Source organism: Monodelphis domestica, chromosome 3, assembly GCF_027887165.1.
Source record: "Monodelphis domestica isolate mMonDom1 chromosome 3, mMonDom1.pri, whole genome shotgun sequence".
Taxonomy (NCBI): domain Eukaryota; kingdom Metazoa; phylum Chordata; class Mammalia; order Didelphimorphia; family Didelphidae; genus Monodelphis; species Monodelphis domestica.
The window spans coordinates 69,004,239-69,018,626 of record NC_077229.1 but is presented as its reverse complement, the minus strand read 5'-3'; the positions used below and the strand labels follow the sequence as shown (position 1 = coordinate 69,018,626).

The window sequence follows — 14,388 nt, the reverse complement described above, 5'->3', positions numbered from 1 at the left end:
CAGTCTCTGTGTATAATGTTTTCCTGGTTCTGCTCCTTTCGCTCTGCATCACTTCCTGGAGGTTGTTCCAGTTCTCATGGAATTCCTCCACTTTATTATTCCTTTTAGCACAATAGTATTCCATCATCAACATATACCACAATTTGTTCAGCCATTCCCCAATTGAAGGGCATCCCCTCATTTTCCAATTTTTGGCCACCACAAAGAGCGCAGCTATGAATATTTTTGTACAAGTCTTTTTGTCCATTATCTCTTTGGGGTACAAGCCCAGCAGTGCTATGGCTGGATCAAAGGGCAGACAGTCGTTTATCGCCCTTTGGACATAGTTCCAAATTGCCCTCCAGAATGGTTGGATCAATTCACAACTCCACCAGCAATGAATTAATGTCCCCACTTTGCCACATCCCCTCCAGCATTCATTATTTTCCATAGCTGTCATGTTAGCCAATCTGTTAGGTGTGAGATGATACCTCAGAGTTGTTTTGATTTGCATCTCTCTGACTATAAGAGATGTAGAGCACTTTTTCATGTGCTTATTAATAGTTTTGATTTCTTTGGCTGAGAATTGCCTGTTCATGTCCCTTGCCCATTTGTCAATTGGAGAATGGCTTGATTTTTTGTACAATTGATTTAGTTCTTTATAAATTTTAGTAATTAAACCTTTGTCAGAGGTTTTTATGAAGATTGTTTCCCAATTTGTTGCTACCCTTCTGATTTTGGTTACAATGGTTTTGTTTGTACAAAAACTTTTTAATTTGATGTAATCCAGATTATTTATTTTGCATTTTGTAACTCTTTCTAATTCTTGCTTGGTTTTGAAGTATTTCCCTTCCCAAAGGTCTGACATGTATACTATTCTGTGTTCGCCTAATTTTCTTATAGTTTCCTTCTTTATGTTCAAGTCATTCATCCATTTTGAATTTATCTTGGTGTAGGGTGTGAGGTGTTGATCTAAGCCTAATCTTTCCCATACTGTCCTCCAATATTCCCAACAGTTTTTATGAAATAGTGGATTTTTGTCCCAAAAGCTTGGATCTTTGGGTTTGTCATATACTGTCTTGCTGAGGTTGCTTGCCCCCAGTCTATTCCACTGATCCTCCTTTCTGTCTCTTAGCCAGTACCAAATTGTTTTGATGACCGCTGCTTTGTAATATAGTCTGAGATCTGGGACTGCAAGACCCCCTTCCTTTTTTATTTTTTTTCATTAATTCCCTGGATATCCTTGATCTTTTGTTCTTCCAAATGAACTTTGTTATGTTTTTTTCTAAATCAGCAAAAAAAAATTTTGGAAGTTCCATGGGTATGGCACTAAATAGATAGATGAGTTTGGGTAGGATGGTCATTTTTATTATATTGGCTCGTCCTACCCATGAGCAGTTAATGTTCTTCCAATTGTTCAAGTCTAGTTTTAGTTGTGTGGAAAGTGTTTTGTAGTTGTGTTCATATAGATCCTGTGTTTGTCTCGGGAGATAGATTCCTAAGTATTTTATTTTGTCTAAGGTAATTTTGAATGGGATTTCTCTTTCTAGTTCTTGCTGCTGAGCTGTGTTGGAATTATATAGAAATGCTGATGACTTATGTGGGTTTATTTTGTGTCCTGCAAGTTTGCTAAAGTTGTTGATTATTTCAATTAGCTTTTTGGTTGAGTCTCTAGGATTCTTTAAGTAGACCATCATGTCATCTGCAAAGAGCGATAATTTGGTCTCCTCCTTGCCTATTTTGATGCCTTCAATTTCTTTTTCTTCTCTAATTGCTACTGCTAGTGTTTCTAATACAATGTCAAATAATAGAGGTGATAATGGCTATCCTTGTTTCACTCCTGATCTTAATGGGAATGAATCTAGTTTATCCCCATTGCAGATGATATTTGTTGATGGTTTTAGATATATACTGAAATGACCCTTCTATTCCTATGCTTTCTAGTGTTTTTAGTAGGAATGGGTGTTGTATTTTATCAAATTTCTGCATCTATTGAGATAATCATGTGGTTCTTGTTGGTTTGCTTGTTGATGTGGTCAATTATGTGGATAGTTTTCCTAATGTTGAACCAGCCCTGCATCCATGGTATAAATCCTACTTGATCATGGTGGATGACCCTTCTAATCACTTGCTGGAGTCTTTTTGCTAGTATCCTATTTAAGATTTTTGCATCTATATTCATTAGGGAGATTGGTCTATAGTTTTCTTTCTCTATTTTTGGCCTGCCTGGTTTTGGAATCAGTACCATGCTTGTGTCATAAAAGGAGTTTGGTAGGACTCCCTCTTTGCTTATTATGTCAAATAGTTTGTATAGTATTGGGATTAACTGTTCTCTGAATGTTTGATAGAATTCGCTGGTGAATCCATCAGGCCCTGGGGATTTTTTCTTAGGAAGTTCTGTGATGGCCTGTTGGATTTCTTTTTCTGATATGGGATTATTTAAGAAAACTATTTCTTCTTCTGTTAGTCTAGGCAATTTATATTTTTGTAAATATTCATCCATATCACCTAGGTTGGTATATTTATTGCCATATAGTTGGGCAAAGTAGTTTTTAATGATTGCCTTAATTTCCTCTTCATTGGAGGTGAGATCCCCCTTTTCATCCTTGATGCTATTAATTTGCCTTTCTTCTTTCCTTTTTTTAATTAAATTAACCAGTACTTTGTCTATTTTGTCTGTTTTTTCAAAGTACCAGCTTCTAGTCTTGTTTATTAGCTCAATAGTTCTGTCACTTTCTATTTTATTAATTTCTCCCTTAATTTCTAGGATCTCTAGTATGGTTTTCTTCTGGGGGTTTTTAATTTGTTCATTCTCAAGTTTTTTGATTTGCATTTCCAATTCCTTGATCTCTGTCCTCCCTAATTTGTTAATATATGCACTCAGGGATATGAATTTTCCTCTAAGTACTGCCTTGGCTGTATCCCATAAGGTTTGAAAGGATGTTTCGCCGTTGTCATTTTCTTCAACGAAATTGTTAATTGTTTTTATGATTTCTTCTCTAACTATCCGATTTTGGAGTATCATGTTATTTAATTTCCAATTAATTTTTGATTTGGGTCTCCATGTACCCTTGCTGATCAATATTTTAATTGCCTTGTGATCTGAAAAGGCTGCAGTTAATATTTCTGCTTTTCTGTATTTAAGTGCCATGTTTCTATGACCTAGTGTATGATCTATTTTTGTGAATGTGCCATGTGGTGCTGAAAAGAAGGTGTATTCTTTTTTGTCCCTATTTATTTTTCTCCATATGTCTATTAATTCTAATTTTTCTAAGATTTCATTCACCTCTTTTAACTCTTTCTTATTTATTTTTTGGTTTGATTTATCTAAATTTGATAGTGGTTGGTTCAAGTCTCCCACTAATATGGTTTTACTGTCTATTTCCTCCTTCAATTCTCCTAGTTTCTCTATTAAAAATTTGGATGCTATACCATTTGGTGCATACATGTTGATTAGTGATATTTCCTCATTGTCTATACTTCCTTTTAGCAGAATATATTTACCTTCCCTATCCCTTTTGATCAGGTCTATTTGTACTTTGGCTTTGTCAGATATCATGATTGCAACTCCTGCCTTCTTTCTATCGGTTGAGGCCCAAAAGGTCTTACTCCAACCTTTAATTCTAACTTTGTGAGTGTCAACCCGTCTCATATGTGTTTCTTGAAGACAACATATGGTATGGTTTTGGGTTCTAATCCAATCTGCTATTTGTCTGCGTTTTATGGGTGAGTTCATCCCATTCACGTTCAAATTTATGATTGTTATTTGTGGATTCGCTGGCATTTTGATATCTTCCCCTAGTTCTGACCTTTCTTCTTTAGCTTTCTTCTTTTGAACCAGTGAGAAAGTGTCAGTCCTCCTAGTCCCCTCCCTTGAGATGCTTCCATTTCTAGCCCCTCCCTTTTTATGCTCCCTTCCCCTCCCCCCTCTCCTTCCCTCCCTTTTTATACTCCCTCCCCCCTCCCCCTCCTTGATTTTCCTTTCTTTCTTGCCCTAATGGATAAGATAGAATTCAGGATCCCACTGGATCTAGATGTTCTTCCCTCTCAGATTTGATTTCACTGAGAGTAAGGTTTAAGTAATTCCACTTCACGCTCTCTTGCTCTCCTTCTCATATGAGAGTTCTTCCCCTCCCCTTCCCATGTGTATCTTTATATGGGAAAGATTATTCTATTGATCCCCCCCCTATTTCTTGAAGTTAATCTTAGTATTATTGCGGTTCCCCCCTCCCTTTTCCTTTCTTTGCCCCAACTTTCCCCAAATCTTCTTAATGCCCCAATCTTTCCCTATGCATGTTTCTTCTAACTACTCTTACGATGATACAATTTATGAGAGTTACACAAAATATTTTCCCCACATATTAATATATATAATTTGATGTAAATGTAGTCCTTATTTAAGAGAGTTTGACTTAAAGAAAAAGATAAGATTTATCTCCTTTTCCCTTTCTTTCATATTTACCTTTTCATGTTTCTCTTGCTTTCTGTGCTTGGATATCGAACTTTCCACAGAGCTCTGGTCTTTTCTTAGCAAATGCTTGGAAATCTTCTATTTTGTTGAATGCCCATACTTCCCCCTGGAAGTATATAGTCAGTTTTGCTGGGTAGTTGATTCATGGTTGGAGACCCAGCTCTCTTGCCTTTCTAAATATCGTGTTCCATGCTTTGCGGTCTCTTAGTGTGTTAGCCGCTAAGTCGTGTGTGATCCTTATGGGAGCCCCTTTATATCTGAAGCTCTTCTTCTTGGCTTCTTGTAGGATTTTCTCCTTTACTTGGAAGCTCTTGAATTTGGCAATTACATTCCTAGGCGTTGTCTTTTGGGGATTTAGTATAGAAGGTGTTCTATGAATCCTTTCTATTTCTATTTTGCCCCCTTGCTCCAGAACATGGGGGCAATTTTCTTTTATAATCTCCTGTAGAATAATATCCAATTTGTTGTTTACGTCTGGTTTTTCTGGGAGACCGATAATACGGAGATTTTTTCGTCTTCCTCTGTTCTCCAGGTCTGTGACCTTCTCAGTGAGATATTTTATGTTTTCTTCCAATTCATTAATTATTTGGGTTTGCTTTATTGATTCCTGCTGTTTTATCATCTCACTTTCTTCGAGGTGTTTAATTCTGGTCATTAGGGACTGGTTTTGCTTTTCAGCCTTGTCTGCCCTTCTATTGGATGCTTCGAGTTCTTTTTCCAATTGAGCATTCTTATCTGTCAGACAGCTGATCTCTTTCTCCCATTTTTCTTTCCAGGTTTCCATCTTTTAGATAAGTTCCAGTTTGAGATCTTCCAGAGCTTGTTGATAGTTTCCATTTTGGGAGGCGTGTTCTGAATTTTTTTGGATTTCCTCCTCATTCTCCTCTTTTCCTTGGGTACTCCCACCATAAAAGTTTTCAATAGTCACTTTTTTCCCTTTCTTCCTGGAGGCTTGATTTTGGGCCATGTGCGCCATCCTTTTGGTGGTTTTATTCCCCTTTCCTTTTTGGTCTGGGGCCTGGGTTATATGAGCGGTTTTTCTGTGAATTTAGGTTGCTTCAGACTAGTTCTTCCCAGCCTCCAAGGTTTGTTAGAGCGCTGGGTCCCTGATTACAGCACACTGCCCAGGTATTCAGCTCCGCCCAGATAATCAGCGCGTGGTCCGCGTTGTTATGCGCAGCCCGCCCCAAGTACAGTTCCGCTGGATTCTCCAGTGAAAGCTCCCTGAGACGTTTTTTCCTGGCAGTCCCCAGATCCCAAGGACCCTGGAGTGCCCCCCCAGACAGAGACGCTCCCCACTCACTTGCTGTCACGGTGAGAGCTCAGGTAGCTCATTCTGGTTTAGTGGGGGAGGTGGGGTGGGGGAAGGGCGACTCAGTTCACTTTTCTGTGCAAGCTTTTCCTTCTTATTTTAGTGTGGAAATGTTCAAGCCCCACGTACCTTTGCCTCTGTGGGGTACTGGGGAGTCCTTCTGTTCCTCCAAAGGTGATTTTATGCTCCTTTGATGTAGTCTATTTCGTTCAGGGCCGGGGAGAGGAAGCGTGTGGCGTCTAGATTGCAGCCATGATTACCCGGAAGTCCCCCCTGGAAACTCTTTGAAACATTTGAATGTATGTTGTTTTCTTTTGGTAATGTTTCACTCAATAATGTTGCATTTGTATTCATTAGGGATAGGGTAGTCTTAAATTTTCTTTTCATTCCTTTGTCTTTCCCTGGTGTAGGTATGAAGACTATGTAATAGCAATAATTTTAATAGGATTACTTATTTTTGATATTGCTCATGTAATATTGGCATTGTTTTTTCTTTGAGTATCTGATAGAATTTGCATTTAAATTAATCTCTGGAATCAATTCCAAATTGTTGAGAAAACAGCAAGAATGACTTCACAGAGGAGATGGCATTAAAACAGAGATTTTAAAAAATGGGTTGAACATAATCATTTCATAGTGGAGGGTGGAAATGAGTCATTCCATGAATAGAAAATAGTGTGAGCAAAGACACAGAGACAAGAAAAATCTGGATAGTTATGAAGTGTGAATAGGAATCCAGTTATCAGAAAGTATATGGAAGAGAGTTATATGAGATAAGGCAGATTAGATTCAGACTTTCTGAAGTTTAGCACAATGTCTTAATTAATGTGTATTGAACTAAATTGAATTACATTGGGCCTTGAATGCTAAATCCAGTTTCTTTGTATTCCTTTTGCATACAATATGCATTAAACTTCATTGAGCCTTCAAAGAATTAGGGTTTTGAAGGATTCTTTTCTCCCCCATGAAAATTTAACAACTTTATAACTGTTTAAACCCTTCCACTTTCCTGTTGCTTGAGAAAAGGGAGGGGGGAAAAGGAATATGTTGGTGATTAAATAGGGAATAAGTACGTAGAACTTAGAATTTCTCATAATTGGAGTACTCTTGGGGGCAGCTGGGTGGCTCAGAGAGTCAGGCCTAGAGAAGGGAGGTACTAGTTTCCAATCTGGCCTCAGTCACTTCCCAGCTGTGTGACCCTGGGCAAGTCACTTAACCCCCATTGCCTAGCCCTTACCACTCTTCTGCTTTGGAGGCAATAAGCAGTATTGACTCCTAGATGGAATGTAAGGGTTTAAAAAACTAATAGTTGGAGTACTCTTGAAGAAGAATATACAAATATGGAGGAAGGAGCTGGAGGAGCAGACCTCACATGAAAGTCATTCTTATATGAATGGACAAAGGACAGTTAAATACATAGTCACATATATAACTTCTTTTGCTCCTCCTGCACAGAATTTTGCACTTGCATTCAACACAGCAGGGAAATGGGGGGAGATAGACAAAAGAGATGGAGAGACTTCAAAATGATAGAAGGGAGGGTCTAGTTGGGGAGGAAAGTCACAAGCAAAATAAGACTTCTTCCTTAGAAGGATATATCAATTAAGAGTAAATTGGACTGATTCCGCCCTCATTCCTGAAGTACAGAAGGCAAGGATGAAACCTTTCATTGCGAGGCTAATGGAAAATGGGCCATAGTCCAAAACATGCTGTAACTCACTTATCCACCCTTCTGATCACAGGGCCCAGTAGAGCAAGCGAGGGCAGAATGATGACCACAGCTGGAGAATCACAGACCATAATCATTACAATTTCCAGCCCTGCAGTAAGAACACACTCTGTTCTGGCAACAACAGCAGCCCCGACCACTGCCTGTGCTATTGACTTGGAAAAAATCACTGTGCCTGCTTCCTCTGCCTTGCCAGAGCTCATGGTAGCACCATTTGCCTGGTCTGGAGTGGCGACCAGCCCATCTGAAACTACGCTCATTGCCGAAATCTGTACCCCACTTGGGGCTGGGACAGGAGGAGGGAGCCCCATAGGTGTCCCTTCACACCTCACTAGTCTTGACACGACAACATCAACCACAGTCTTTCCCTGCACCAATGTGCCCCCAGCACAGTCTACAATGTGCTCTACAATCAGCCTACAATCAGCCACAACTCTTTGCCGGGTCAGTAGAGAAGAACGAAAGCCAAAGACCTCTCTGGACACATCTGCTTCAGAGACCACAGCCATGGCTACTGCAAGGGTATGGCTGGCCCTGACCAAGACTCCAACCACAATGGACATCAGCAGAGGAGCTGAGGCTGTGGTTCTGTCCACAAGTGATTTGCCCACCAGCTCAGCTGTCCCACTCATTCCCACAGATAAAGTATCCACCCAGACCACCATGACCACTATTGCACACACTGGTAAGAATAGTTCCTTCATTATCTTCCCTGCTGGAACATGGGGTTATATTTTAGTGAAAAATAGAGAGTGAAACAGTCACCACAGTTATGGTTTCTGAGTCTGACATGTCCAAGGAGGAGGTCAACCTTGTCCTTTTTCCCTTAATGACTCATGAAGGGTGTGTGATGCAGTAGTAAGAGCAGGCATTCATGTCAGAGGACCTGGGTTCAAATCTTAGATCTGATATTTTCTACCCATATGGGGAAGATTGATCAGGAAAGACAGATAATAAGGATGGAGCTTTTGCAGGATGGAGAAGATAAGCCTTTGTTTGGAATTGTGACTACACACCCATTGGCAGTTGTGGACAAAACACCTCCTGGTACTTTGTAGATAGGATTGAGAACATGCCCAGGGCTAGAGTTATCAACTCATTCATACCTGCCCTGGGCAGATGAATAATAGCTAACATTTAGCATGCCTAGTATACAGCTAACACATATAAGTCCTACAAGATTAGTAGGGTAGTACTAAGAGAGACCCATTTGGAGGTCCTACCAAAAAGACTCAGAAGGTGTTCAAGCCAGGATTCAAGTTGTAGGTCTTTTGACTTTTGTCTAAAATTCTTTCTACTGGACTACAGTGAATACTCTTTAAGCAGACATGGTATGGGAAGAGGAAGTTCTATGCCAGTGGAATGGTGGACTCAATAATGGGCCCAGAGTTGCAAAGTAGTAGATGGCTAGACGACCCAAGCTTTCATGATAAGTCTGCCTAGTGCAAGACTGAGGGGCTGACGATGCAAAAATGAACAGCTCCCCCCAGAGGTCAGGATGGATTTCCCTCCCCCTCTGACCAGATGATTCAGTGGCTGATCTGAAGAGATCATGTGACAACCACATCACCTCTATATCCCATAGACTGTACCCTTCCGTGTAGTATTCCTGTATGTGGTCAAGAATTTTCATTCATAGTTTGCTGTGGTTTTTCTGTCTGTTCCCCCATTTTTTTAGCACCATCTCTGACTCCATCACCTTCCTCTAGCACTACAGGTAGGAACTCCTCTGTGCCTCTGATGCCTTTCTATGCCCAGCCTTGAGAATAGGAATTGCAGAATGCGGAGTGAGTTTCCCAATGCTATGACCTTTCATATAATTAGTTGGAAGGAACCTTAGAAGTGTCTGGGATTACGTATAGCCTCTTGTTTTACAGAGGTGGGAACTGAGGCCCAGAAAACTTAAAATGTTTGTGTCAGCATGATTGGATAGGACTGGAAGGGGCCCTAAAAGGCCACTTAGCTGAAACCCTTCATTTTGCATTTGGGAAAACTGAGGCCCAGAGAAGTTATATAAGATGTCCCAGGCCACAAATGTAGAAAGCATCAGAAGTGATATTTGAACCCAGGACCTCTGATTCCAGAGTCATTGTCTTTTCTAATCTGTTATGCTCTACTTCAAGGGCAAAAAGAGAGTTCAGCCCTAGTGCTTCACATTAAATGGCTAAGGCTCTTTCCACTTCAGCGGGTGCCTTCTGTGACCTCTCCAAGGGCAGTGAATGTTTTTTAAAACTTTTATCCATATCCTCAGTATTTAGGATTACACTGGGCAGAAAATGAACACTTAATGATGGAGAAGGCTGCTAGCTTAATGGGACATGCCCTGGTGCATTGTTGTCTACTTCCACCTCGACCCCTGTACACATCATCTGTCCTGCTGATCTTCAAAGTGGGTTTCTGCTAGAAAATGACTTCTTTGTCTTTTCTCTGTGTTATACTTCTCCAGAATTCATTTTGAAGGCATTATGTTGGGTTTTGGAGAGGAATTTGGTAGAGATTAGATGAGGAATCTCTATCTTCTCCACCAACTTTGGCTATGTCCTTTACCTAAGTTACTCTCATAAATCTGATTCATTGGATATTGGAAATGAGTCTCTCATCAAAAGAATTTGAAGCAAAGATTTTTCCCTCCAATTACCCAAATCCCTCCTCATTTTGCCTACATTGGTTTTGTTTTTGGGGAAAAACTATTTTGTCATAAGTTAACAACAGTGTCCATTTTTATCTTGTTCTCCTATCTTTCCCTCATGTGATCATAAACTGTCCCCTTGTCCATTACCATGAAAGATACAATTTTCCTCATCACTCTCGTTTGTTTTATATCACCTTTTGTATCTAACTCATGTACCCATTTGGAGTTTACTTTGTCATGTCATACAAGACATTGGGCCATCCCTAATTTCTGCCAGACTAATTTGCATTATTCCCAGCAATTTTTGTCATGTAATCAGTTCTTAACTTTGAAACTGGATTCAACCTCCTAATTTTACTTGTGAGAAAACTAAGGCAAAAACATAGGACGTGGCAGGGCCATGATTTCAACCCAGGTATTCTGACTACAAAGGCACAATTTTAATACTTCCAGAAATGGTGTGTATGGCTAGAGATGTGTTCAGGTTTTTATTAGTGGGTTCATTCTGCTGAGTTTCCAACTGAGGAAGGACTAGAACAGTGCCCCCTGGAGTCATGATCATGATAATGGTCATCATAACTGACATTTAGATAGAACTTGAAGGTTTACAAAGCATTTCCTCTCATTTGAATAACATTTGTAAGGCTCAGACAATGTGATATCTTTCCTTCTGTACAGCAGCAGGGAGCTCCTACTCCAAGACATTCACCCTCAACTTTACCATCACCAACATGTTTTATACACCAGACATGGGTGAAAGGGGCTCCAACACATTTAAGGCTGCTGAGAATGTCCTGCAAGTTCTGGTGAGACTCCATTCCCCTTCCCCTACCTTCTCTCCCCCATGCTGCCTTCCTTAGCCCTGATTATCCAGGCTTGGTCTAGTCAGGTTCTCAGAAGTTCCTTTCTCCCCTTTTGTTTTCAGCTGAAGTTCTTATTTGGAAAGAGCAACCTTGGCTCTCACTATTCTGCATGCAGTGTGAACTTGCTGAGGTGAGAATCCTGCAAGATGTCCACTCAAATAGCAAAGACCACGCTTTCCCATTTGACTTAGATTTTGTCCAGGCTGCTGCTGCTTCTCCTTCCCAATAGCAATTCCTTCTTTCCCACGATGTAATGGATAAAATTCCCCAACCAGCAAGCCATTAGAAACATTCCAGGCATCCTCCTATCCTTTATGTGGTGAAGAAAAACTTCTTTCCACATAAGTCTTCCAAATTTAAAACTCCATGTGAGAAGGAATAACATGGCAGGCACCAAGTGAGTGGGTAGAAATTGATTGATTCAAACACATATCAGCATTGATTTTCTCTAGAATCGGAGGATTATATTTTAAAAGTTGGAAGGGGCAGTAGAGGTCATCTAGACCATTCCCTTCATTTACAGATGAAAAATGAAGAACCAAGGATAGTTCAATAACTATTATAATGTCAAAGATAATTGTCCAATTCCAAATTTGAACACAGGCCCTTTGACTTTAAGTCCAAGTTCTTTCTACTACTCTAAGGAAACTACTGAAGATAATCAGACCCCATACATACTTGTAAACATAAATATAAGTAAATATACAGAGCACTGCCAACTCCAGTTTGGTGAATAAAGTGCTAAGCATGGATTCAGGAAGAACACAGTTCAAATTCTCTCTTAGACACATACCACTTTGTGACCTTGTGCAAATCACATAACCTGCCTTAGCCTCGATTTCATTCCTCTATAAAAGAAAGGGGCTGAATTTGGGGTTTCTAATGTCCTTGTCAACTCTAAATTTACAATCCTCTTTAAACATTTGTTCAAAGTTGTTGACTTCTCTCTAGAGTGTCCTCTGAATAACTAAATTTCAGAAACGAAACCAATGGTGTCAACCTCAAAAGGAGGCCATTAAATTATACATCAGGGTCCCTAAGGCCTGCATTTTGACTCTGAAAACCATACATATTTATATATTACCTTTTAAATTAGTAAACTAACACATTAAAATCAGATTGGAATTACACTTTAATCAGGACTGACACTTTAATCTGGTTCATATGACCCTCAGGAAGGGCTATGTTTGACACCTCTTGTATGTTTGACACCTCTTGTCTGAAACATCAATTTCCAGGTCTCTGAAGAATGGGACAGCAACAGGAGTGGATGTCCTGTGTACTTTTCAGGAAGATTCCTCCAACCCTGTCCTGAACAAAGAGAAGGTTTACTGGGAGCTAACTGAACAGATTCAAAGAAGAAGGCTAAAACATGTGCTTATAGAGAGGGACAGCCTCTTTGTGGATGGTAAATATCTTGATTTGGGAAATGTACTTCTCTTTCTCTGGGTGGTGCCTGTTCCAGAAAACAAGCTAATCTGCCCCAAATTCTCTCCTTTTGAGCCTCCTTTGTTTACTTGGTTTCACTATGTCACTCCTGGGCACTGGCCCACAACGTGGTGCCAAACTAGGAAGACATAGGGAGCTCACTTCTAAAGATCAGAAGAGGCTGGTTTGTTCTTATGCTCCTTCAACCAAGAAGTATGCCATAAATCCCTTCTTCTTGAAAGTTGAAGCACCATTTCCCCATCCCTATGGTCCCCCAAACATCTCCTCTCCATTCCATCATTAACCTGTTTCCCACAGAGAGATACCGTACTCAAAGATTTATGTGTTCTCTCTCTGTCTCTGTCTCTCTGTCTCTGTCTCTCTCTCTCTCTGTGTCTATCTTTTTCTCTCTCTCCCCGTCCTACACTGTTTCTCTCCTCACCTATCACTTTCTATATTTCTTCTTTGTTCTCTCCCTCTATTTTCTCTTTCTTTTTTTGTTTTCTCTATTCTCTATTTTTCCCAAACTCTTATCTTTATAACTTTTCTGACCTATTCTCTTTTTTTTCTATCTTCTTCTCCTTTCCTCTTCCCTCCTTTCACCTACTTTTCCTTGTCTTTTTCTTCCCTGCCCTTACCTTCTCTCCAACTCTTGTTCCCTCTGAATTTCTTTGTTCTTCTTTTTTCCCCTTGCCACCACAGGGTATCATCATAAGCAACCAGGCATCATATCCACAAAGAGTGAGTTTTCAATTTCTTTATTTTCTGTTTTTTTTGGGGACAATATCAGGAAAGATATTTTTCACCCTTTTCGATGGGAGCAGTGTAGGGCACAGGAATAAAAAAATAGTTTTAGGATTTCCGAATTTGATATCTTATTAAATATGGCCGATGTTGAGACATTATTTCCTCATTGGCTTAATGTTTTTAATTGCAATTAAAACATATCTAAATTCTTCAGTGGAAAAAAAATCAGCCCATGGAATTTAGAAATCAGGCTGTCTATCTCCTTCTTGTCTTTGTAGCCTGGTATATAGAAGGTATCTCCCAGCATTCCAGTGTCTTGGGCTTCTCACCCATATCCTTCATTCATGAATGTTGGCCACTGGTTTTCATTAATAATGTTTTTATTCTCTGCTCCTTCAATAACTACACTCTTTCCAATCATGTCTCTTACTCAGTCATCATTTACCTCTGGCAGTACAGTTAGGAAATGCCTAATGCCTAACTTCTCTTCTGTTTTTTCACCTAATTTCTCATCCAAGGACATGAAGTAGGAAATGGAGAGGGCAGGAGAGACCCAGTCCCAGGTGTCATATATGACAAAGAATGAAATGATTTCTCCTCACAATGTCCTGGTATTTTATCAATGGTGTCAATAACTACAGAGATGAATACATGTTGAATAAAAACTAAGAATAAATTAGAATTAACAAGGTAGTTAGGGAGGAAGAGTATAGGGAATCATGAAAGGAGGTGCTAGTGCTGAATGTTGACAAAAGAGGGGGTTGGGGTGGGGGTTAGGTCCTCTGAGTTGGAGGTGAGGAAGGATGGCATTTCTGGTTGAGAAGACAGCTAGTGCAAAGACATAGCTATGGGAGAGGAAGTTTCCCATACCAGGGAAAGGGAGAGGGCCATATTAGCAGAATTATATACTGTAGGAGGAAGAATAACATCCAATGACCCTGGAGAAGGGGTTTGAGACTGCAGTGTTAAATGTAAATGCTTTACATTAATAAGATAGAGAAAAGGCAGATCTAAATTTATGCATTGAACTAAAAAAACTAGAAAAAGAACTAATCAGAAATCTCTAACTAAAGTCAAAATAGGAAATCCTAACTAAAAGTCAAAAGAGATAAAATTGAAAGTGAGATTGCTGCTAAACTAATGAACAAAAAGTTGGTTTCATGAAAAAAAAATCCACCTGTTCCATATAGCATAGAGCCTTGATTAATTTGATTGAAAAAGTAAGAA

At 39.7% G+C, this 14,388-nt stretch overlaps 2 protein-coding genes across 2 annotated transcripts in view; both read left to right on the top strand.

Annotated features, from left to right (window-relative positions):
- Positions 1-11,039, top strand: part of LOC130457898 (mucin-16-like) — a 78,291-nt gene extending 67,252 nt beyond the window's left edge. The window contains exons 11-12 of the mRNA XM_056820614.1: positions 7,505-8,176; positions 10,802-11,039. Of these exons, the coding sequence (XP_056676592.1) occupies positions 7,505-8,176; positions 10,802-10,983 (854 nt within the window). The 3' untranslated portion in view covers positions 10,984-11,039. The remainder of the gene's footprint in view (positions 1-7,504; positions 8,177-10,801) is intronic.
- Positions 11,040-12,204: 1,165 nt separating this feature from the next.
- The window catches only part of LOC130457896 (mucin-16-like), a 55,984-nt gene continuing 53,800 nt past the window's right edge, over positions 12,205-14,388 (top strand). The window contains exons 1-2 of the mRNA XM_056820606.1: positions 12,205-12,394; positions 13,117-13,155. The gene's annotated coding sequence lies outside the window, so the exon portion shown is untranslated. The remainder of the gene's footprint in view (positions 12,395-13,116; positions 13,156-14,388) is intronic.